At 43.8% G+C, this 25,905-nt stretch overlaps 1 protein-coding gene across 1 annotated transcript in view; it reads left to right on the forward strand.

Annotated features, from left to right (window-relative positions):
• Positions 1–285: 285 nt before the first annotated feature.
• fto (FTO alpha-ketoglutarate dependent dioxygenase) overlaps positions 286–25,905 on the forward strand; it is a 57,110-nt gene continuing 31,490 nt past the window's right edge. Inside the window, exons 1-3 of the mRNA XM_061068057.1 lie at positions 286–347; positions 21,759–21,836; positions 21,930–22,905. Of these exons, the coding sequence (XP_060924040.1) occupies positions 306–347; positions 21,759–21,836; positions 21,930–22,905 (1,096 nt within the window). The 5' untranslated portion in view covers positions 286–305. The remainder of the gene's footprint in view (positions 348–21,758; positions 21,837–21,929; positions 22,906–25,905) is intronic.

Consider the following 25,905-nt stretch of genomic DNA (forward strand, 5'->3'; position numbering starts at 1 on the left):
CTGTACCTGCGCCGCGCAAACTCTGGAGCTTGCCGAAGCTGCTTCCGCTGCGCGCCACGTCCGCTCTGGGACTTGTAGTTCTCTCTGCCTTGTGGTCAGCGTGTCCTCACAGAATGTCTCAATGAAAGACAATTCCCGCAGACACCGTGGACAGCAGCTCTGTTTCTAAGACACCACCAGGGTCTGTCCTCACAAACCCCATGTCCCCTGATGAACCCGGCGAGCTATCTGTTCCGGGTCGAACTACATTGCCCGGCGTCCCCCTCGGTGAGAGAGCAAGGCAGCGTAAACACAACTCCAGGAAGATGAAACGATCGGGTGACAGTGAGGGGGAGAAGAGAAGAAAGGTATTGATGGCGTTTTCCTCCTTCGCTGCGGCGTGTTTCTGTTTCCTGTCGCTCGGTGAATCTCCGCCGCTCCGGGTGTGGTGCTGCCGGCCGCGCTCCGAACGCTAGAAGTCGCGAACCTCAGCGAATACCTCCCCTGCCTCTTTCCTTTAGTGTGTTTTCATTTTTTTTACCCCCTCAAATCGACACAATGAAGACTTACAGTTCCATTACCACGCAGTTTGATCCCTGCTGATGAGAGGCTGCTTGTGTCTCATCGCACATCAAAGTGCCAATCTGACACTAGAAAGCTGCAAGGGTGCTCATGATGAATAAACAGTAAACATCATAACTATCCCATAGGTTCATTCGAGTTAATAACAATAACAATACAAATCAAGAGGCAACTTTAAAGCTGAATCTTGGAGGTGTCGTTCGGTTGTGAAGAGTGAATCTTGTGTTGATGCCCAGTAACAACAAATGGTTGTTAGTGTGTAGTGTGTTTCACATCTGGCCAGCAGTGCACAGCTGTGGAGGACAGTGCTCGGAGAAACACTTGCTAACTTATTGACTGATGTGGGTTTTATTTTTAATCCCAGGCTTACCTGTGTTAAAGGGCTGGAGTCCAGTGAGGTATGACCATTCATTACATGTGTGCACCACGAGTTTACAGACATAAGGTGTGCAGAGAGTTGGCGTGTTTGTCTTTCACTTCAGACGAACCAGCAGGAGATTGTTTGGGTTCGACAGGAACATGTCAGCAGCATCCAGGAGAGTCGTACCTGGGTCCAGCTCACAGGAGGTTGGATGTAACGTATACTTTTAGCTAGGGACGGGAATCGGCAGTGACCTCCCGATACGATACTATCACGATACTTAGGTGGCGATACGATATGTATTGCGATTCTGTGGGTATTGCAATTCCATATTGCGATTTCCTGCGATTTCTTTTGGTTATTTTTTTTTTTTAAATACTGGACCATGGAAAAAAGTTGAATCATACCTTCAAATACAACAGTCAATTTCACTTAGAGCTTTACAAGTTTTATTTCAAATATTAACATTAACTTAATGTATGCCTGGCAGCCAATAGAGAACATAAAAAAATGTGCCCTATTTTTGTATAGCCCTTGTCAACTGCACACAAATTGACAGATTAAGAAATGCTAAACAATATTAATTTAAACAATAAATAAAAGGTAAATTAAATAGAATGAATAAAAGTTTACTTCAAATATAAACTTTGAAATAAACAAAAAGTAGGCTATGCTTCATTGTTGTTTGCATTTAGGCTATGCAAAGCTAGTGCTTGGGTATGTTTAGATTCTTGTGCAAAAACAAGAGCTGGTTAACATGCTCTGGGATGATGTTGCTCCCCCGATATATCCCCCCGTAAAAAACAATAAATATATGTTTTAAAAAAAAAAAAACAATCTTCTTTTTTATTGTTAAAAATATCGATTTGGGAGGCAGCATGGCGATTTTAAATTGTCATTCACAAGAATCGCGATTTGTAACTGAATCGATTTTCCCCCCCATCCCTACTTTTAGCTGAGGAAATCACAACTTTGTTTACAGAGCATCAACCCCGGCTTCGGCCCTTAGTGCTAAAAACTCGAACTTTGAATCAACTCAACTTGAATCTTGTTGACTTTGTCGTTTTCTACCTGTAGAAGATATTTATATTCTTACCTTAATTGAATTTTGTTGTGTTTTTCTTGTGTGGCCTGGCTGTGTTAGAAACATCACAAACACTCCCAATCGCTCTTAGTGAATCTTCTGGACATTTTACTCAGGGGCTGGCAGAAAAACTTTTGTCAAATGTGAGGAGCAACTGACTCAAACCATTGCGTTCTGACATATTAGATTAGATTCAACTTTATTGTCATTGCACAGTACAAGTACATATGCAACGAAATGCAGTTTAGCGTCTAACCAGAAGTGCAAAAAAAAGGCAGTAAAAGTGCAGAGTATTGTGCATATTAAAGTGAAAATGTAAATAAATAAGATCTGTACAGTAGAAATAAATATGGAATATTACAGCATTAACAGGAATTGTAAGATATAGGGACGATGAATACACTATGAGCAGGATAAAAATATAAATATATATAAATATGAATACACTATAGGTGGGATAATACAGTAGTAAAAAACAAAGTAACAGTCAGTGCAAATGTACGAATGTTCAAATGTTCAGTGGTTGGAGGAGGGTGTGTTGCAGTCCAAGCCCCTATAGAGCCCCTTCGGAAAACTTAAGGAACATGTCAGGAACATCCAGGCGAGTCGTACCTGGGTCCAGCTCACAGGAGGCAGGATGGAACATATACTTTGAGCTGTGGAAATCACAACTTTGTTTACAGAGTGTCGGCCCTTAGTGCTAAAAACTCTTGAATCTTGTGGACTTTGTCGATGTTTTCTACCTTTTGAAGATATTTGTATTCTGACCTTATTTCAATTTTGTTTTTTATTCTTATTTTGTGGCCTTGCTGTGTTAGAAACATCACAAACACTCCCAATCCCTCGCAGTGAATCTTCTGGACATTTTCCTTCTGCATTCCCTCATGGGCTCACTCTGACATTTTACTCAGGGGCTGGCAGCAATACTTTTGTCAAATGTGAGGAACAACTGACTCAAACATTTGCGTTCTGACATATAGCCCCTTCGGAAAACTTGAGGCAAATGTCTGGACTGCAGGCGGTGCATGTCTGGAGGCAGCAATGATGTGAACAGAGACGGATGCGTTTTTTAAACATGTGAGGACCAACTGTTTTTTTTTTTGCGTGTGCTGCTGCGTTAAGCTGAGTTTCGTGCTGACCTGGGCTTAATCAGGCTTTCACAGAGCTGTATAACCGGGGACTTTTGCATTTACTGAGAAACTTAGGGAAAGGAAGGAAAGGACTCATCTGTGCCTCAGGCATCTTGAGCTGTGTTTGGCCCATAGTCACCGTGTCTGTCTGTCTACCTCTCTGTCTGCTTTCTCTTCTTATCTCCTGACTTGGATACCGTCTGCTGTGGCACATGTGTTTGGATCATGTTAGACAGCAGTGAAACTATGTAGGACGCGGCTCCTCCTGTTTATGAAAGCAGCCATGGCGGCCAGATGAGTGGCTCAGAGAGAGAACTCATTCCAGCTGGCCCTCAGGCAGTCAGGCAGCACTGCACAGACCTAATGGCTTAGCTTCCTTTCTCTGTAGATAAATAAAAGGATGAGCAAGAGGAATTGTAATTGCAAAATGACTATATGACTATAGAGCAGCCAAGGAAGTAGCTGCATACATTTTGGCCAGTTTTATAATGATACAGTTAGGATAACTTGCACAAAGTGAGAGATGAGCTATGATGGGTTCACTGCCATTCTGAGTGAGAGAACACCAGCACCAACAGGTTTGTGCCAGATGAATGCACAACCTCCTTAGAAAAAATCCCACTGGAGCCAGTCAGAGTAACTTACTGACAGGTTGGATGCCATCAACACATAGATATTTTGAGGTGAAAAAGAATAACAAATTGAGAGTAGCTGTTCACATTTATTTCAATTGAAAATCTGAACTCTTAATGTTTTTTGCATTAGTGAAATTACACGATCCATCAGAGATTGTTTGACACACAACTGATTTTCAACTAGATCTTTTAGTATGTTTGTCCATTGCACAATTTTCTCAAGTAGCTACAGTTTCATGAGTTTCCTCCACATGGCAGCATTCAACTCGCCTTGTACCCCAATGAATTGAAAACATTTCATTATGTTTTATCAATGTTGTCATCGCAGGATGAATTTCCACTCATGTCTTGGCAAGTGTGAAAACAGCACTGACCCTGTCCCTTAACCCGATGTTCTAATTCTGTCTTTGATGCAAGCTCGCCATTTGGACAGTGATGACAAGTATAAAGTGCTGTGCCGAAACAGGAAGTGTGAGTTTGTGTGTGTGTGTGTGTGTGTAAGCGGCATGCTAAGTAATGATCACACAGGGTCACCAGATGTTTTGAGGTCTCGGGCTGAGCCCAGCCCATTGCTTAGATCAGCCTCATTGGTTTGCTCTGGTTGTGTCACCTAGTGCAAGCTGTTTAGGGTATTTAATTTCTGAACACTCATTAAAATGGTTTGTGTTTCCCTTGGCAATTGTGTTAAATTAACAACTAGCGAGGTAAAAGCTGATTATGTGGCCACACATCCAGACATGGTTAATCAATTCTCCCCCACAAAATGTGAGCTGGTGAATTAGTGTAAAGGAAACGATTTATGGTGACTAATGCCGACGTCCTGTCATGTCAGGCCTGGTGTTTTAGCAAGAGGGGGGGTGTCAGATTCAGCACATTCAGCAGCTTTGTGCTCTGCCGGCCATCTTTTTCTCCCTCTTAACCCAAGCTACATGCTGCTCGCTCTATTAATGAGCCAATAATGGAGAAATAGTGTTTGGTACTGACATAAAACATGGTATGGATACCTAAGGCAGGATAGCACATAAGCTTCCACAGAGCTAGATTTACACCTGCTCTCCGAGTGGAACGGGAGAAAGGGGAACACTGCATGGGGGCTTCATCAGCTTCATCAGACCCCCGCCAGTCGAGCTGTGGAAAAGCCAGGCCTCAGAAAAATACGGCTGTGGCAGATAATGATACCATTACACTAATGGAGCTAGCAAATGAAGGAGAACCCAGATGCCCTGCTTTATTACCGGAGGGGGTCATTTCCTTGCTGCATTCCTAATGGCCTGAGCACAAAGTATTGATCAGGCTATCATGCTGCTAATCCTCTACAGAATTACTTATCGCCGGCTAGGTGTTGATCCGCTGCCTGCCCTGCTCTGGCCTTGCCGCTGGGCCGCCACTGTGTGGCCAGGAGGGACCCACTGGGCCGTTTATGCAGTCATGATTTAGGGCCAAGCAGGGATGGCGTCTGGGAGGTCTTCAGTGGTGGGCCGGCCAGTTCAATGTGTAAAAAAAGCAGGCAAATGAACCTAACAGCTTTCATTTAATTAAGGAGCAGGCAATGATGTGGTTCCACCCTCTTTATGGCCCCATTGGCCACTGTGGAGCAGGGGGAAGCTGTGAGGTTGGGTGTTGTTCTCACTAATTGTGCTGTGCTGTAAATAAGAGCAGGAAGCCCTCGTGCCGTCATCAGCAGCAGCAGCAGCAGGCCATTGGACTGATTTGATTACACGGTGCTCGACATATAGTATAACTCTACTTCGTTAATGCGTCATGTGGTTGGAAATGGAAGAATTCCACGTGCAAAGACCCACACTCCCAGTTCTACTTCTGGTTATTACAGAATTAATCGTGGCTTAATATGAAAAAATATAGAAAAGATATAAGAAACGTGGGACATTTACCTTATTTGACCATGACTGACAATGGTGTAGCTCGGACCCATCATCATTACAAATGAGTAAGAGGGTCAGGCAGCACAGAGCACTTTGCCCAGGGCTTATGATCTTTCATGTCCTTGGTCTCTTTACTGGGCCCCTGTGTGCATTAGCATCCCGGGCCATTGGAAGAGTGGCATCTCAGATCGGCAGACCCTTCTTGTCACCTCTGGCCTTGGCTAATCAAAGACTTTACCTTAAGGGGGACATTTGGCCCTGTTCGTTAGGGCCACTCCTGTAGCCGTAAAGAACTGTTTATATATTTCCATCTGGAACAACCTGTCGTGGCTATGGAAACTAGCTATTGATCCGGATATTTAGTCATTTCTTTTTGCGTGCACTATCAATATTGTGCAAACATCTGTCCACACTGGGGTTGACCTCAGCCCTAGCCTCTGTTTTTCGCTCCCATTGGAGTTCAGTGATATACTATTCTGAAAAGTAAAATCAATGAATGAATATGAAGTTTTGGTGTGTAATATAGTGCAGGCCCAAGGCCCCAGGTCTTTCATTGATCTGCTATGTGAGTGTTGGAGGGGGCTGATTAGTCTGCTGCTGAGCTTTTCCTCTACATGTCTTTACCTTGTCTTGCCTATTTGATCTTTGGCTCATATATTTGGACTGAGGTGTTTATAGATCAGCCGGGTTAGTCAAGCCTCATTTCAAACCAATTCAGACAATGTAGGAAACCTCTAATGTATTTATGTTACAGTTTGGTGCAGCTGCAGCACTATCATAACTTAGAGGGAAACTGAGATAAGATCAGTGCGTATTTACTACATCTTTTATTATATTGAACAATTAAAGCTTAGGAAGTTGTGTGTGCATTTACAGTCTCAAATTCTCGAAGGTGTAATGTAACCTAGGCATTATATTTAAAGAAGCCAGTAATGGAAGAATTGGACATTGAATGATTTTCCTTGTTCCGCATCTGTGATGTAATTATTAAATTCTTCAATTGAATTTCACATAAGTGACTTTTATAAATTAACAAGATGTTTCCTAAAGTGAAAATGATGCAATACATTTCTTTTTAGTGTCTACTAGTCACTTTGTTGATGCCTTTTTATTGTCCCCCATATAAAGGCCAGGTTAGCTTCTCGTAATGTGGACAAAACCCTGCACGTCAGTCTTTTACTTCCTACCATCTTTTTTTTAAATAGCAGTCTGTTTTTGAATGCATGACATTTTTAAAGTGCACAATGTCTGCATTTGGTTCACATCAGGAAGGATATCAACTTTTACAGCTCTGCCTGCATTCATTGTCTCAGGGTACATGGCTGAGATGCCGCAGACTCCCATATGTGGTTTCAGACCTGTGATCTTGTTGTACTTTTAAATGGAATAACAGAGATATCCTCATGCTAGACATTGCAGTTTGATGTGCCGTGGAGATTGAATGCCACAGTGAGTCATACTTTAAGCAAAGGGGAAATGTGCAAAGGTTTCCACCAGCCACCAGCTGACACCTACCAGCAAAATCTGCTGGTGTAATATACTTACTGAATAGTATTTTTGAAACTAAACCTTTTTGGGCAAAAAAGATTAAGCAATATTAAAATGATTTAACACCTTAGGCACCAATACTTGGGTGTTTTCCTTTATTTAGCATTTGCTACGCCGTTGGCTTCCTTCTTTGGAAGCAAGTCATTAGGATTGTCCAAACAGCCCTTGACAGCCTCTGTGTCTGACAGCCCGTGCAGAGCACCTCATATTAGTGTTGAGGCATTAGCCACAGATGTCAGCATATTCACAAACAAGGCCGCGGTGTGGCTCATGCAAACTGGCCGACCAGATCAGCCGTCAGATTCAATGAGATTATATCGCATGTGACCTGCCCAAGTAGGGTTCATCTGTCATGCATGTGTCCCGTCACAAGAGAGACACAGAATAATCAGTTCAATCAATAGATGGTGGTGGCTCATTGGACTGTTCCTGAATAAACATGGGAATGACCCTCTCACCTCATACACAGAGGCTAGAGCCTCCTGGGAGTTCATTAGCCACTCGAGGCTATGATCCGGATGAGTCGTTATTTTCCATTTGTGAGAGAGAGTGTGAGTTTGTGTTATTCCTACTATCTTTGGGCTGATCAGGGTAGGTTTGAGGTGTATATGTCTTTGAATGTTTGTTGTTGTGTGTTTGTGTACACACTCCATATAAATATCTGGCACTGTTACTGGTTTGAATGCTAAGAGTACATTACTCATTGTGTTAAATATGTTTTTCTTAAGCACCACAAGTTTTGGGTAAATTTACAGAGATATTGCATCAGACTTGCAAAAAGTCAGTAATCACTGTTACCTGAAATACATCCTTGCTGCCCTGGTTGTTGCTAATTATAGAGAAAGTCAATAAACATGATTTCACTACGCAAAGCCACCTGCACAGGACAGAGCCTTCTTCATGCTGTTTATTTGTGAATTTATTTTCCTTTGTAATGACTCACCTTTCCAATAAAAGTGCCTGCTGCTATGGTGCTGCCCAACATCTGGTTTCAATGGAACGTCCAAAACCCTTCATTCACAAAAGCTGCAGGATGCCAGGTTCACAAGGTGCTGTAAATAGTGACTGTTAATTTGTACATCATAAGTTCCTTTCCATAAATGTGAGCAATGAAAATGTGTTAAAATACCTGGGCTTTAGCTGAGAGAATAGGAAGTTCCTGTTTTAGCCATAACCAGATTTTAGCAGTTAGCCAGCTCACGGTAATAAGCCTCATATATGTATGTACACATATGTATACGTATGTATGTATATGTATATATATATAGTTATACGTATATACCAGAAATGTATCAAAACTAACATTTAGAAAGCCTCCAACCAATTTATAATAATAACTTGTTTCATTTTTAAGACTTAGTCTCTCATGTCGGTTAATTTGGTTAATATTTTCATGAACCACCGGGTTTCAGCTAAGTTAATTTAGCATCGGCAGCCTGGGTACCTTGTACTTTGCTGTGTTACCCTTCCTTACTCCTGTTTACCTGCACTCACTTTACATGTCAACAATAAACACCAACACTAATCAAAAGTTGTTAGGACACACACAGGATTTGAAGTTTACTTTGTGTTTGTAAGATTCTCCATAGAGTTTATGTCCTGGATTTTCTTCCATGGGTCTTTTTTTTTTTTTTTTTTGCTCGTTCCAGCATTTACTCTGTATCAAGCCTTTGAGAAGTGTCTGCTCACTTCAGGTAGTCTGTTCATGTCTCAGTGATTCTTCCTCTGAGCCCCTGTGTTTTTTCCTCATCAGCCTAACTTTTCCTTGCATATGCGAAGCAGCCAGCGACAGCTTGACTGGCATTCTGTCAAGACAGGCGATGCCTTTCCAATGGCGGAGCATCAGCCCTTTGCTGAGAGCTTGAATGTGTGTACGTGTGTTTATGTGTGTGTGTGAGTGTGTGTTGATTTGTGTGTCTGTGTAGAAAAGTGGGGGTATTGTCGGGACGTGACCGGCACACTTTGCATGTTCTCCTCAAGACAGGTGCTCCTGGGTGAGCACTGGTGCATGACAGTTGCCTTTCATTGCTGTCTTCTCCACACTTAACCCCTGACCAGCCCTCCCTTCCTCCTCGTCATCCTCATCCTCTTCTCCTCACTCCTCCCTCCCTCTTTTCCGCCACGTCTGACCTCTTCTCACGGCACTTCCCTCGGCCGTCCTGAGTGATGGACTGCGAAGGCTGGCGGGCGCGTTGTATGTGGTGGTGGTGGTGGTGGTGGTGGTGTGGTGCGGCAGGCTTGTCACAAGCCTAACACTGTCAGGCCATGGAAACCCAGCTGTCCAGACTGGACTGCACAGACACATACACACCTCCTCCCACACACACTTACACCCACAGCACTTTTGTTCAACAGTCCGTAATTCCATCCACTGCCGCTGTCAAGCACTTGATCAAACGTGCATAAAGAAAGGAGCCCCTTGGCTGATTCCCATCCTCTCTCCTCCTATCATAATGTAGGCAGATTTCTCCCCCTCTGCCTGTTTCTTCAACTCTGTTTATTCAGATGAGCCTGACTGGGGGGCAGCGGGTCACATCCACTTGCCTTGCTAAAACGTTCTTGAATTGAGGGTTGTCTCCAGTGAGATGGGGAGAGAAAAAACACAAGGAGGGGTTAGAGAAGGCGGCTGAGCGGTCATGTCAGGGCTGTTTTCAGAGCTACTGTGTGTGTGGGTGTGTGTATGGCAGGGGTAGGGGTTAGGGAGTTTGAGGGTTCAGTTGTCAACCCCTGTGTCATGCTTGCCCTGGCCCTGTTATGTAGAGGGCATCCACTGTCATTTGTTGCAGGACTGGCTGAAGTGGAGTGAGCCACAGAGGCATAAAAAACAGCCAGCACATTGTGTGCTCTCAGGTGCATTCAAGTAGCACAAAAAAACCCTACTCCACAGGAAGTAACCCGTTTTTTATTTAACAATCCAATGCTTGTGGTATCTAATTTTACTTTCTAGAGATATTAGCCAGTGTTGGCCTTTTAATCTCCATCATGATGAAGACTGATCCAGATGTTTTCTATTGCACACACTTAGTTTTTATGTTGTTTCCTCTCTAGTTCTTTGAGCTTCACCATGTTAAGTAAAGTAGGTGGATTACAGTCATGCTTGAGTCCAACTTTGGGGAGACATACACTAGGTAAGCTTGTGTGTTTTTTTTTCTAAAAGTAATTCTGTATTTCCAAGTTTTTTAAGTTTATCCCACTGTGTGTATACGAGTGTCATTGTAGGTTTATGCTTGTGCCTCATCTGACACACATCTCCCACATTCTCGCAACTACAGAGAAACGGCAATGGTTAAGACTCCTTAAACGTGTTGTTGGAGTGTCAGTGAAGACACGAGCGCAGCGCACACCATGAGCTTAATCCAACAACAGCCCGTCTGCCATACTGTACACCCACTATCAACGAGTGGACCCCTTCCCCACAGCCATTGTCATATATAGGGTGCAGTGTCACTCAGGAGATGGACTCATGTAAATGCGATGACAGGCTAGTGTCTCGGCTGACTGACAGCACAGAGGGATTGGGCTAATCTGAGTGACTGATTTGAGGCACACAGCAGCTCGCCTGTCCCCATAACTCCTGAGAAATAGACAGCTTCTGCAGAGTTATCTGTGTTTGTAAGTCCTTCTGCTGCGCTGGGATGACAATAGGGATTAGTGCCAAGGTTCTTTAAACTGTTTTTTTTTTTTTTTTTTTTTTATTTTTGGGAGGGGGAAGGGGGGCCTCTTATCGGAGTCTCGGCAGGATGCTGCCGCAGCCAGTTTTCCTTGACTGTCAATTAAAGAGGGGATCATTAACTTCAAGGGTATAAATGTTCTAACACTGGTATTACGTTGGGAAGCTAAGTCGCTGACAGATGTTCAAACTTTAATTCTCCACTTGTTTTTTTGTCCTTTAATTAATTTATGTATCACTATTCGGGTTTTAAATATTTTTTTCGTCCTGTCTGCTCTTTGTTAGCCTGTAATCTCAGTTACCATGGTAGTCGCAAAGACGATTGGGCCTTGTCACTCGCCTGTGTTTCTTATGAGGTTCAATCGGCTAATGTATTCAATATCAGCCGAACCGAGAGGTAAACAGTATCTAATGTTGCGCACGTTCCTGCACTGCCTGAACGCAGCCCGGAGGCGCTGGGCGGGAGAAGAGCAGCATGTCTGCCTCTAGTTCTTCTCCTCTAGTCCTCCTGCTTTACAGGAGAACCATCTACTTAGTGGTACTTGATAAAAACAAAATGAACACAGCTTGGATCTCTGTACACGTGTGAATTTTTCGGTAGGTAAACAAAAGTAGTGTACTACTTTGGGGGTTTTCTTTTGGAAGCTTTGTTGGCGGTTGTGAAGCGCGAGCATGACAGCTGTGGTTGAGATTTTCCAGCACAGAACTGCGCTGGGATGCAGTGAGGAGTATCTACTGCAGGTAGCCACACAGAGAAAAACAGGAAAACTGGCGAAGGAGAGACTTTAAGGGGAGCGGGAGAGAGCTCGGCAACAGAGACTGCTAATGGGCAAACTCTCTTCATCCACCGCTGCTGCCATCACCACCACCACCCTGTTCTCTCGTGACAGCTCTTTCCTTTTGTTCTCCTGCTCGGCCCACTCTCTGCCGGGGATTCGTGACAAGTTTTTGCGGGCTGATCAAATGCTGTGGTGACACCTGATTAGGCTATAGCGTGTGTTTACAGTCGTGCATGGTGAGGACCCCCCCCCCCCTCTTCTCAGACAACAAGGGATACTTCACCTTGACTAATTAAATTTGCACCTGCAATGCCAGTTGTGACAGCCACTGGAGCGCTGCATTTATTTATGTCATGTCATTTCATACATACTTCCTGGGACGCTCATGGAGGCCGAATTTGCAGTAGCTCCTACAGTGTAGGTTTCTCCAATCGTAGCATTTATTGTTTTTTCTCTCGGGGGGGGGTGTTGGATCAGTTCTTCACCAGGGAGACAGGTGATTGTATCTGTAGCTGTGGAGCCACTCAAGGGGGCAGTGTTGAGCAGCATAGACTAGAGGAAGATGGACAAACACAACCACCAAATCTTTGCATCCGCCATGCTGGGAATGCCTGTGTGTAATATCTTGGCTTTCGAAATTGATTCCGAAAGATAACTTGCGGCATTTTTTGCTTACATACTTTGTGTTTTTGTAAAATAAATGATTTCCAAATAAATTTCATTTATCTTTCAGTTTCCCTCTCGTTTGTTGATGACAAATTACATTTTGAAGCTCAGTTTAAGTTGGATTTCAACTGGTACAATTCGTCATAAAAACTTGTTGATACATTTGATCAAACATCATATACTTTTGTGGCAGGGGCCAGTGGATGGTCTAGTTTCATAGAGTCACTTCTGTATGCTTTACCAAAACAAATTATGTTGTTATGTGCCTTGATGAGCCCTTGTTTAAAATAATGTGATCTGTGTGTTCCCTTGTCAAAGTGAGTGTGTGTGTGTATTTAATCATGCACTAATGTGCATACATATGTGTGCTTGTACATGATCCGCCTCTCAGTGCGCACGCATGTGTATCTATCTAAATCAGTGTAAAAGGCCACAGCTGAAGTGAGCAGGACATCAGTCACCCAGGAGCAGGAGACAGGGCCCGGTAATTTGTGCACTCCCCACCCCACACTCTCCTCTCCTCTTACCCCCCCACCTTGCCTCCCCAGCCTCAAATTGACCAGGCTCGACTGCTGGTCATGCTGTATTACATGGGTTAGATGAAGTAATTATTTCTAGGCCACTGACTACAAGCAAGATTAATAGTTTTTGAAACGGCCGTAATGGAGGGCTGACCTGCTGTGACATAAGCATTATTTCAAGCTCACCTCAACTCTCATCCCTCTCACCTCTGGGCACCGGCAGGGGGTGATTTATACCTGGGCTAATGAGGGGAGGGGACCTAGGAGCCCAGGGCCACCAGCCTACCAGTGCAGTGTTACAGGCGTACTCCCCCCCCCCCCCCAAGCTGAACAGACAGCAGGGTCACCTGAAGCCTGGTGAAGGGTTTGCTTGATTGGGTTTTGGGAACAAGACGTTAAAGTAATTAAAATCCACACTTGCTTCTTGAAGATCATCATGTTACTGTATCGTGCTGTTCTTTGGAAAGGATTTGTGCTCGCTGACACGTCCTTGAAAGAAGAGAACAATATGCCACTGATACTGAATCCCTCTGACCTGGGTCACTTTATCTGTTTACCCCCTGGCCATCATGTTATCAGATGCTCTCACCCCACGAGCAGCCTCTTCCTCCCTCCTCTGTTGCCTCCCTCACTTCCCCCCTCCCCTCTGTGCTAAGTACACCTCAGATGTCAGGGTGTTTTATTATTATTGGATGAGGGCAGTATGTAATGCATTCACCTCCGTTCCTGCCAGCTGTTAAATGCCCCAGAACATGGTTTGGCCAGGCTCCGCCCCGTTAACCCCTCTGATTGGCTGTAATAATTAGCAAAAGTGAACAGTAACTTTGGCACCTTGCTAGGGTTTGGGACAACTTGCGACTCCCTGATACATACGTGAAAGAGCCAAGTGGCTTGGGTTTGGCCACATTCCCTCCGGCCCTCCAGTGCATATTTTGAGCTTTAATATTAACCCTCAACTTAAACACATGCATGCCGTGTGGTGCCAGCAATTACATTTTCAAATGGCTGGGTTTGTAAACCTCCAGGATGTTAATCTGTCACCATTCAAGCTACTGGGAAGAGTGAAAAGAGGATTAAGCTATTCAATTCCTGGTAGAATATTTCCCTTTGTTCGGAATGAGTGAAGGAAAAATAAATAAAGAAATGACGTGGCTTCTCAAGCAAGACAAGTGCCGTCTGCTATACTTCAGGATTTGGCTAATGCCATTACACCCAACTTATCTGCTACAGGATTCCAGGAAGACAGGCTGACGGTCATGTAAACAGCTACAAATTATATTCTGGCCTTAATTCAATATTAATCTAAGGTCACATCATCATAATGCCAGTTTATCTGGGTCAAAGACGACATGACTGAGAATTGGACCTGTCCTAGATGTTCAGTCCACATCTGTTTAGTACCATATGTTTTTCTGGTGGCTTAGGTGACTGTCAGCATTAAAAATGACATTAGCTTGCTAATAATACCATATTGAAATATCAGGTTTTTATTGAATACATTTGAAAAAAATTATTCAAAAGATTGCCCTAGTTGTCTGCAGAAAAATACATGATCTATTTGATTGCAGAAAAGTTAAACGGCTCATCACAGTTTGTTGAATGGGGAACTGGGTTTGGAACAACTGAAGTCAACAGGATCCTCTCTATTTTTAATATGTTTCACAATCTTCTGCTGCACTGAATGTGACACACAGCCGAGTTGATGGTAAATGATCCATGAAGTGTTTTGCCAAGTATCAAATCTTAGGTTTAGCATAAGGTTATAATATACCACATCATAATTGTCACAGCTGTCAGCCAATTCCGCATAGTTCCCCAGTCTTAGCCCATCGTTTACCCTTGACTCTCAACCCCTTGGGTCGGATTGCACATCATCTTTATCCCAGATGAAGTACCAGACTCGGCAGTGTCAGAAGATGATCTAATATGGAGTCGAAAGGACACAGAGCTGGGAAATCATCGTCATTTGAAGAGGTTGCTTGTCACATGATGGGTTTGATCAGTCGGTGCTGCGGTACACAGAGCCGGGTCTTTGCACTGTCTAACAGTGGTACTGGATTAGAGACACAAGCCACTTCTACTGTGATCAGTCACTCACACACGGAGACACGCGGCACGACTGAAATCCTCCTTGCACACTTCATCCACATCATGTACAGGCGTCTTCGTCAAGCCTACTGTATGGAAATGAGGGACACCCCAGTTTTTTTAAGCCATCTTTGATGCCTTGTTCTATAAGTAACAGTATATCGTAGGTGCAGTGTGGCCCTAAATACAGCAGGACTATAGCTGCCTGACTTGCGTGAATGTTACGGATCTGTGACATGTTGAGACGATGGCAGTGTTTGTGAATAGTCTGGCTCTTCACCCTTCAGACACTGTGTATGGCTAAGTGCTATTGAATTGTTTATTGTCACAAATCACAAACCTTTCAATGGCCAGGTGTGACCATAGTAACAGCAACACGTCCATCCATCCAGCTGCTCTATACCCTGAGCGATGTGCTGGTCTGCCGGGCTCTGAGGAGTGTAAAGTCAGCCTCTGGAGCTGGGGATTTTAAATGCTCCACCTGCTTATCGATCTCTTCTGCCCCGCTGAGCCACAACGAGGGAGAGAGGGAGGGGGACAGAGAGGGGGGGTATGAGGCAGAGGGAAAGGGCAATACGATGGCCTCGGTCCTCTTGTCCTCAGGTCCTGTCCTTGACACTGCCTCTGGGACCGTCCTGGAGGACGCTTCTTGTCCTCCCCTAAAGCCCTGCATCTAGCCCCTACAACGAGCCGGCCCTCCCCCTGGGCCAGGCTGCACTTTACACAGCCATATTGATTTTTTTTGGAGGGACAGGAAAAGTGTGGCGTGGGTGGTGGGAGTGAATGAGGGAGGGGGGGGAATGGAGAATCGAGGGAGCTTTCTAAAGCACTGACTTCTCCTTGACTGCACCTCGAGACGCGGCAGCCCTGTTAGAACAACTCAATGGCCCTGGTGCCCCTGCTGAAAACTGCTAATCACAGTCTTTCAATCAACAGCCTCCATCCTCTCTTCTCTTTCCTCCCTCCATCTCTCTCTCCTGTCCACATTTTCTCACTTTTTCCCCCGGCCCTATTCTCTCTCGCTGAATTGGATCCTGTCTGAATACCAAGGGACTGTGCCTGCATTGCAACTGGCCATTCCACATGGAAAACCGCTGACCTCATGAAAGCATTTTTGTAATTTGAAAGAGAAAACTAAAACGCTTTCCTCAATCGGCAATATCTTAATGGAAGAATTATGGCTTGGCCGCAAAACTAACAATGGAAAACGAGCAAATGGCCCCTCACGTTGCCAATAGTAGCCAAGAATTTGTAGAAATTGGACATTTTACTCCTGCGACAACAAGGATGGTAGTTTAAATCTTAATCTAAGTGTACACCTTAAGATTTCCTTGAACAAGACATTTAACCCCCAGTTGCTACAGCAAAGAACAGAGAAACTTTTTGTTTACTCGCAGAAATCATTAGATGTAGTGTGCAGCTCCTATGTGTGCAATTGTGTAGGTATGCAAGTGTGAAGCAGCTAGTATGTTTCTGATAAAGAGCATGCTCAGTCAGTGTCTCCCAGATAAATAAAAAGGTTATGTAAGGCATACATCGACAGATCCTTTAGATCGGCCTCCTCGCTTTCTCTCCTTCTCTTCTCTCCAGATTTGACATTTGCTAAAGGTCACAGAAACATCTTTTCTTCCCCCCTTTGAGGTGTAGATAGGTGTGAAATAGAAGTTGACACCACAGACACATTGAAAAGCACTTAAACAGAGTGGCCATGTGCCAACCTGTCTGTGTTTGGCTTTGTGCATTTGTAAATACTTTTGAATGATTGATCTGGAAACCCTGGTCTCTCAGTAAGCCTGTCAGGTGCAGCGAGAGAGATAGAGAGTGGGAGAGTTCAAAAAACAGATGAGGTCCAATTCTTTTTCCTCCCTTCATCTCTTCCTTTTCTCACATGCGCACATACTCTATTGCTGACAGAATTACATGTACCTTGGGATGACTGCAAGAGAAGCTTTAAGTAAGTATGTGTGGGAGAAAGTGTACACATGGCTCACAAAGAGAGAATAGGACAGGCCTTTTGATGTTGAGTTAAACTGGCACACCGGGTATGTGTTAGTTTACCTTATCTTGCACGTGTGACATTTTTCAAACGTGACTGGACCCCCATAAAGGTGGTCCCATTGCGTTTGTGTGTATGAGTGTGAATCTAATTAACGACTGGCAGTGGTTCCCCCACAGCTCTGTTAATGTGCTTAGATCAGTGTTATAAACAGGGCGTGAAAGGTCTGCCCAGCGCCAGCCCTTGAAATGGGCTCAGCTAGATGGATGGTAAACTTGTAATATTAATGATCACGTCCCCCGCCGACCTGCCGTGAGGTGAAATGAACAACGCAGCCTTCAACCTCCGACAACCGCTAACGGGCCAGAGACCGCCTGTCTGCCATTTGTCATCACTTACCCCACCTGCGGACCCCTTCCGAATACATGCTGAACGTGTCTGTCGATTTATACACAATGTTCACTGCAGTGATTTGAAAAATATGCAGGTGGTTAATGGAGAAGCATTAATCCTCAGATGTTTCAGGATTTAGTTTTGTCTTTCAGTTTCCTTTCTAATTTTGACTGAAATACAAAACAAAAGTAGAATGGCACTGAGTAGAGTGTATACATCAGATAAGGCCCAACAGTCCCCTTAAATGAATCCAGCTGCAATGAATTTATTATAGATATCAGTCCCCTAAATATGCCAGATTTTTATTAATCAACATCAATGTATCATTTCTTGGAAAATCGGAATGATTTACGATGCTAACGTGCTCAATAACTTACAATAATATTGCAATATTCATGAGTTTAAATGGACACAAACCAAACTTAATCTGTAAATACATTACAGTTCACCTCTGATTCTCACAGTCCAATTCATATTCATGGCCTGTTTTTGAGCAGGGGGTGCGCAGACATGGGCTTACACATTACCGACAGCTCTACTCTGAGGTCAAGTCCCACACATTCCAGTTAGCCATTTACTAGTTCGGCCAGTTTGCCATCACACTGAGTCACAGCTTCTAGCTTGTATTCCTAAAATAAATGAGTGCCACAAGTGGCTGTAAACAAAATGTCAGAGGAGGGAAATGGTTAATCTTTTGCCATGAGTATTGTTTCAGTGTGGCATGCAAGAAATGCAGTATAATCTGCAAAAATAGTTGACATTTCCCACACTATCAACTAGAGCTTTGGATTTTTCATTTTGTGCATTTGGAGGCAGCGGCTTATTTTAGGAAGAAAATGTTGGAACCTTTCCCTGTATGGGTCTGCTTGTGCAGTTATTTGTTTAAGATTGCACCTAGGTGATGTGTAATCTCACTATAGTTCAAGTAAGTGACCTACTCCAAAGATGAGGTAGATGTTGACCTGTATGGATCAAACTTGAGTATTGTCACGGTCTTGGGTTTTATATATATATTTTTTAATTGCTCTGCAGTAAAAAAAAAACAAAAAAACATTCAAAACTAAATTCAAGGCTTCTACAAACCGTTTCAATTCAGTATGCATTCAGACCCAGTTGCTCTGGGTCAGTGGGCACTCCCTGGTCCTTTCTGCCAGCACCTTCTGTCGCTTCGCACCAGCTCCCTACATTCTTCGATCCACCGCCAAATGGAGCAAGGAGGAAGCGTCTTTGATGTCCACGGGCAGTCTGTCTGTTTGACTCCGACGTTTTACAGCCGGCTTGTCAGAACTGTTGATTCACCTTCACTTTTGCAGAAGAAGAGCAGTTATGAATTGGGTGTCACACAAGCACCAATGGTTTGCTGTTTAAACACAGAGCTCTGTTACACAGCTATCTCTCATGGCAGTCGAGCTGACCTGTTGGAGATCAAAGGTTTTCTGTCGGTCTGCACTCTGAGGCACCTGTGTTGAGGGAGGCACCCCCGTCCTTTCACTTTAAATGTGGTGAACCTCATCATATTGATTTCATATGAATAATTGGTTCAACACTTGATCTATGCAGTAATTCAAGTAATCTCTGTCTGTCTGTCTGCTTGTAGCTTGCATATCTCGAGAACCATTCACCTCACCAGCTTCAAATGGAAATGTGTATTGTTAAGGTCCCAATAATTTAGCGTGATTGGGACTTGTTCACGGTCGACCAGTGTCTGTGACTTGGACTCATCAACATTAGTGACGTTGTTGATCATGACAACTGCTCATTCACGACAATGACACAAACAACTGATTCTGCAGTTCTCTGAATAGACAGGTGAACAGCTCTTGTGCAGCAGCGGTGTGGCTTCATGGGCAAGAGGACTGCTCTTGACTTGCAGTAGCTCAATTACTACAGGTGACTTCTACAGTTTCAGAAAGAAAGCAGCAAGCAGCATTACCACAGGCCAAGCAAACAGGAAGGTTTAGAAGGGGCACTGGGATTTTAAGAGATGAAAGGTCAGACGTGTGTTTTAGAAAAAGCGAGACATGCTACTACATGGGTTGATAATGTGAGTTACTTGGACATTGTAGCTTTTATCTGCAGTATTAAGGTTCATGTGTCCTCCCTCAGCTGCCGTACCACATTCAGTGCGTTCCAATGGAAACTCTGTGGCAGACACAAGTTAGACTGAAGGAGCTTTTATCCTCGCAGCAGCGCTGTTATGTGGCTATTTTGAGCTATCGATGCTTAGTGCTGGACATTAATCTACTCTGCAAAAAACGCTTTGAAGAAAGTGTCCGATGAAGTGTTACAGAAGGGTAATGAACGAAATAAATAAATATCTGGTACACAGTTTGATATCTCTTATAGGCCAAGATCAAAGCAAACCAATTGAGTTCCATTCTACCTAATATGTTTTTCTGTGATAAACAGTCTGGCTGAAGAAATAATCCCATCAAGGAAGAGAGAGATTTAAAAAATGGGAAAAAAAGCATCAGATATATCACTCAGCGCAGACGGTTGGCACGGCGAGCGTGAAGTATCCGCGTTATTATGGGATTGGTAATCTTGTTTCTTGGGTCTGAGTGGAAACGCAGACCTTTTCTTGCACCTCCTGGTTTTCCTCCTAGAATCAGGCGCAGACACAGAGACAGGGAGACAGACACTGCGGTTCTCTGATACTGCAAGAGTCCATCTGCTTCAGAGGGCTCCGGTAACTTCTTGTCTTTCTTTTTTTAACTGTGGAATTTCTGAGTAGCTTGATGTATTTGACAAGTGTGTGACAGCACTGGTTGTGTGTATTTGGGGTTGAGGCATCATGCTTGCTGCCCCAGCTGTGTGTGTGTGTGTGTGTGTGTGTGTCTGTGTGTGTGTGTTTGTGTGTGTGTGTGTGCACGGGAGCCTCACACACACACAAACAAACCCTCACACTCCCACTCACATACAGTACTTTCCTGTTTGTGTATAGAGTAGTGCTTTGTGCACTCTGAATAAAACAGTCTGCAATAATTTCTCACTTATTTGCGCAAATGCACACAGCTACAGTCGATGTATGCCAGGACACACACACACACACACACACACACACACACACACACACACACACACACACACACACACACACTCACAAAGATACACACAAAGATACACACAGATGCATGCTCATACAACTACAGCCCAGAGCCTCACCTTGATATCTTGAGCTTCTGTCACGAGTTAGAATTTGACACCAATGAATGTGTGTCAGGTTGTCAATTTCTTCCAACAGCCTTTGAATGCAGTCTGGCCATGAATAGTGCATGTTGTTTTGTTTTTTAGATTCCAACTGTCTGCAAGACTGTTTTTTTTGTTCCAGAATAACTTGGAAGGCCTGTACACTCATGTGTATCCTCTAAAACAACTTTCTGTAGGTGTTGTGTTGTTTAGCCTAAGGTAAAGATTCAGCCCTGAAGGTAAAATCGCCAAAATTCCTCAGATCTGATGCCCTCCCATTTCTTCTGCCTCCATTATTTGGATTTGTTTTCCTCTGTCCTGTCTTTAATGCACCTAGTTTCACCACTTGCCCTCTTTTTTGATCCAGCTCCCTTTTAAGGTGGGACACATCTTCTTTATACCTGTACTTCGGGGTTATTACCAGGAAATTTTATTTTCCTTTAAAAGTCAGAACTTATTTTGATGAATCAACAGGCTTGTCCCCAAAAACTTTAAGAGATGTAAAAAGATGGAGGCGTTCTGGTGACAGTTGTCCTTCTACTGGTGCTGAGACACCATACAGAGACTGACCGTGTGAACACACAGTAACACTCTCACAAGCTCACACAGGAGGGAAGAATGGGGCAGGCTGGGGAAACGGTTGTGAAATTTATTTGGGAATACAGTTTTTATGCCAGTTGCCATTGGATTTACAGGTCAGAGTGGAATGTGGCCCAATGAAAGGCACTTTGATCCGTCCACCAGGTTATAACAGTTATATTGGAGCAGCCCTGTATGGCACAGGCCAACTTTTATAAGGTTGTGAGGAACCCCCACAGCAGCATTCGCAAGAAATCATAAAACTGTGAGACGTCAATGAAAATGAGTAGTTACCAGGTTTCTGTGATATGGTGGCTGGGATTGAATGCATCAATTGTTAAATCTTGTTCATTAACAGAAACGTAAAGTCCCTTTTGATTCAGTTGTGTGATTTCTGTTAGGACATGTCAGACTTCTACCAAATAGGGGTGCATGCAAAAACTAAAAGTATTCTGGAGTTTGGCTTTGGCTTTCTAAATTGGGTTATAGAAGTCATTTTTGCTGATCTACCTCCTACCTCTGGCGAAAAGCTCTATACAGATTAGAAAAGAAAAGTCCATGCCATTTTTAACTTAGACATCAAAGTTAGTTTGTTAAAAAACACAAAGTAGCTAAATGCAACAGATTATTGCAGCTTGTTCTTATCAGCTTGTTCTGCTGTGTTCTGCTCCACAGAGGCGGAAGCTACTCCATGAGTTGGGAGATCAGAAGATCCCCTTTCTGGGACCTTCAGACCGGGGCTTTCAGCACCTGGTGAGTCAGCCACACTCAGAAAATGTTAGTAAAATGTAAAGTTAGTAAAATTGTGTTAGTGTCATTTTGATGAAAGTGTCTTCTGTTTCCCAGTGGGATTCCAGTTACAGCGGCCTGGTTCTGAGGAGATCCTGCTCGCTGCCTGCTGAGCTCCATGGCCGGGTGCAGGCAGCTATGCTCACCCTGAGAAGTAAGGGCTGCCTACTGAGGGATCTGGTTCGCGTCCGTGAACGAGATGTATTCACTGCCGTGTCACGGGTTCTGCTGGGGGAGCCTGGCCACACCTATCGCTATCTTGACACGCGGCTCTTTGCCATCCCCTGGCACAGTGAGGAAGCTGAGGTCAAAGGACTTAACTGTTGTGATCCTGACTTGAGTGCTGCTTGCAAGGCATTGTGGGAGCTTAACACCTTGTTCTGCTCAGACGTGTCTCAAGGAGAAGGAGACAAGGTAACGCAATGTGCAAAGGGAGAGGTAGATGCCAAACAGGGTAAAGAGGGTGACACGGAATCTAAACATAGTGAAGACTCCAAGAACAGTGAAGGAGGGGACTCCGAGTCCCGACAGAGTGAGGAAGGGGACACAGAGTCCAAGCAGAGTGAGGAGTGGGACATTGAGTCCAAACACAGCAGTGAGGAGGGAGAGTCCTCCCAGGTCAAACCAAGTGAATCCAGTGTTGCAGCAGAACACCTAGAACTAAGTGAAGGAAAATGTCAGAGCTGGGCGACCAAGACCATCATGGGCACAGAGACTGAACCTGTTGGACTGGGGCTCCAGGAGAAACCTGTGTCCCATCTGAAGCACAGCCTGTCAGATCCCCACCTTGAGGACAAGGAGGAACAGCCAAGTAAGCAGGGATGTTCCCAGCCCAGTCCGCCACAGGTATGCACCGGTCTGGTCAAGTTCAATGTCACCTTACTCAACTACATGGACCCAGAAGCTATGAGCCATCTGAAAGAGGAGCCCTACTACGGCATGGGGAAAATGGCGGTAGGGTGGCACCACGATGAGAACCTGGTCTCTCATTCGCCAGTGGCCGTTTACAGCTATAGCTGTCACAATGACAAAGGTAAGGGTTATAGCTGTGTGACAAAGACTGAACATTGTGAACCTCAGATGAAACACTTTAGAATCTATTATTTAACTCTTAAACACCGTTATTCAAAGTAGATCATGTGAGTCGGTTTCTGAAATTAAGATTCCTTTTTTCACTTCAGCATCCCATCAACTTATCTCAGTTGCTTTATAGTGGATCAGATGCAGCTAACCTTGTGTATTATGGCCCTACAGCCGCGCTGTGGCAGCTGTACACATGGCCTCCGGTGAGGCAACCATTAGATCTGTCTGTGTGATAGTGTCAGGGCATTATCAAATGTCATCACCAGCTTGCCGCCGACAGCCTTATCACTGACTTTGCGTCGGGAGATCACAGACATTTAGATCTGAGCTCTTAACGTGCGCTCAATGGTGCAGTCTAGCAAACAGGCCTTATCACACGCGCTGCATCTCATCTAAATCATTTCCCCAAGAAATGATCAATGTGCAATTATCTGATATGGAATAATGAGCCCTGCTTTGAAAAGTGTTCCTGACTGTACGTAATGGATAATACGTTGTCTCCTAATTATGGAATGTGCACTTCTTCAAGAGCTTATCGTATTTGCTGATGGAGTTGATAGAGTGTAAGCCAGGGGAGAACTTTGCTTTCTAGAGAATATTCAAAACAGCTGAAGAGGAGAGAACCACCACGTGAATAGTGTTATACCTAAATTAAGGTTGTTGTAATTTCTATTATTCTTTCAGAGAAATTTGGATAGTATGTAATACAATGCAATGCAAAACCATACAATCAATTTGTTTTAATGTAAAAACGATACTCAGAACACTAACCGATTAATGAAGCCTCTTTGTGCATTAGTCTGGATTTCTTTCTTTATTTTTTTTCAACTGCAATTTTCATTTATCTTAAGCTGCAGACATGTACTGAACTCAGGTCATTGTCCTGATATTATCTGTAGGGGCTGTTTCTAATAATGCAAATATGTGTGACTCAGTTGGTCCAAACATTCTCTGGAGTTTTTCCCACCAGCCCCCTAGTAAAAACTCTGTGTGAGATATGTGAGAATACAACCGGATTATGTCCAGAGAAAAGTGGGCACGTTGATGATGTTTCTATTACCCAATAGATGTCAAACTGAAAAAAATAACTGAAGAATATAAATATCCAAGAATAAAAGAGAGGTGCCATACATGTAGAAGACCTAGAAGAAGAAAGAGAAGATTTAAGAGCTCTTTTGTCTATGTGCTTTGAACAAAAACACATGACTTCTGCAGCAGAATTTATACGTTAGGCTATATCCTGGAGGAACTACCCAGACACCCCCCCTCACCTGAGCGCTCAGGACATTTCCCTGTTGTTGTGACTGTGTCTGACCTGGACTATTTCCTGCTGCATTGCACATATGTGAAAGGTGAAGTCTGGATGGTGTATGAACCCATTTGTCCAGACATTTTCCGGAGTTTATGTCTGAAAACAGCTTTAGTTTCACTCCAAATGTTCCCCTTCGGCATTCACCCCTCCCTCCTGTCGTTGCTCTATGCCCCCCCCTCCCCAGTTTAAGAACCACTGCTGTACATGCACTGCACTGTTAAAGGTGAGCACTCTCATCTGTGTCCTGAAACTTTAATTTTACAGTATCACACAGGTGTAGTGCCAACTGCTCTGACATCCCAACACACTTTACAGCTGCTCTTTCTTCATTGGGGTTTCTTAACCAGAAACACCTGCTCTGGAGGTCTGCTTCGATGATTTGTTCTAAGCCATTTCAACTCTGACCCCGTGAACACGAGCTTCAAACAGTGTGCTGAATCATATTGCTGTGCATAGCAGCTGTGTCGTCTCGAGCTCTGAGTGACCCCTCAGCTCCAGACTTTAGAGAGGAAAGTCTGAGCCGAGCGCCACAGCGATATATTCCAGTTGCTGCTGCTCACGGCTCACAGAACCAGCTAATGAAATTGTTACCTCGAGGAATGCTGCTCTTTTCGAGAAGAAAGAAACACAGCACATTAGGTATCTTAGATTTACGGAGATAAAATCTTTGCACGACACCTGAGAGAGCCTTTTTTATTTCTCTTTGAGCAGCCTCACCTTGTTTTTTGCCCAGCCAGACAAGTGTTCTGAGCTGTGTTTTTTCCTCTGCTGCGCTGATCCAAAGGAATCTGCCACGACTGAGCGTTTTCCAGCACATGGAGGATGATCTTCCACCATTCCTGAAGCCTTGGGGAGTGCTGTCATTAGCTGGCTCTCAGAGCACAATGGCTGGAAATTAAGTTACTATTTATCCGTGCTGAGCAAAGGAAAAGGCAGCCGTGGGGTAGAGAGGCCTAGAAAGACTTTAGTATTGATTTTGTTGAAGGGTGTTGGCCAGCCAAGCCAAATCTTGTTTTCTTAGTACGCCATGTAAGAATGGAAGGGGAGAGGAGAACAGGGGAGGTGGTTACAGTGAATGGCCCCAGAAACAGGAGTATCATAGGATACCTACTGTCTAATAACACACTAAAGACCATCAAGGGCTTTTATCCAACTATTTCCTCTTGCACAGCATAATGATAGCGTAAAGATCCTGTGCTAACAGCCAATAAGATCACAGCCACACATATCACTTCTACTCGCCTTCTAAGTGATTCTTCCACACATCTAACATCCATTGTTTGGGTGGTATGGATTCAACCATTACATTTATTACTGTTCAAAGTAGTAATGCTTTATATTGTTTCATTTGACTTGTTTTTTTGGCAACAATTTATAAATGGTCATTGCTATTGGACTTGATTACACTCATTTAAATTTTCCTTTTAATGTTTTTACATTTGTGGATGTGCTAAAAAATAGTTCATTATACTATATTAATTCATAACATTAATATTGCTCTTAATCAATACATTTTTGTTGTCGGAGTGAACCCATGTAAGAATACAACTGGAAAATCGTACAGTGTAAAATTACAAGAATATATATATAAACTAATTCTACTTACTCTTCTGACACTATCTCTGACATTTTGTCAAC

Source organism: Limanda limanda, chromosome 3 (assembly GCF_963576545.1).
Source record: "Limanda limanda chromosome 3, fLimLim1.1, whole genome shotgun sequence".
Lineage (NCBI taxonomy): Eukaryota > Metazoa > Chordata > Actinopteri > Pleuronectiformes > Pleuronectidae > Limanda > Limanda limanda.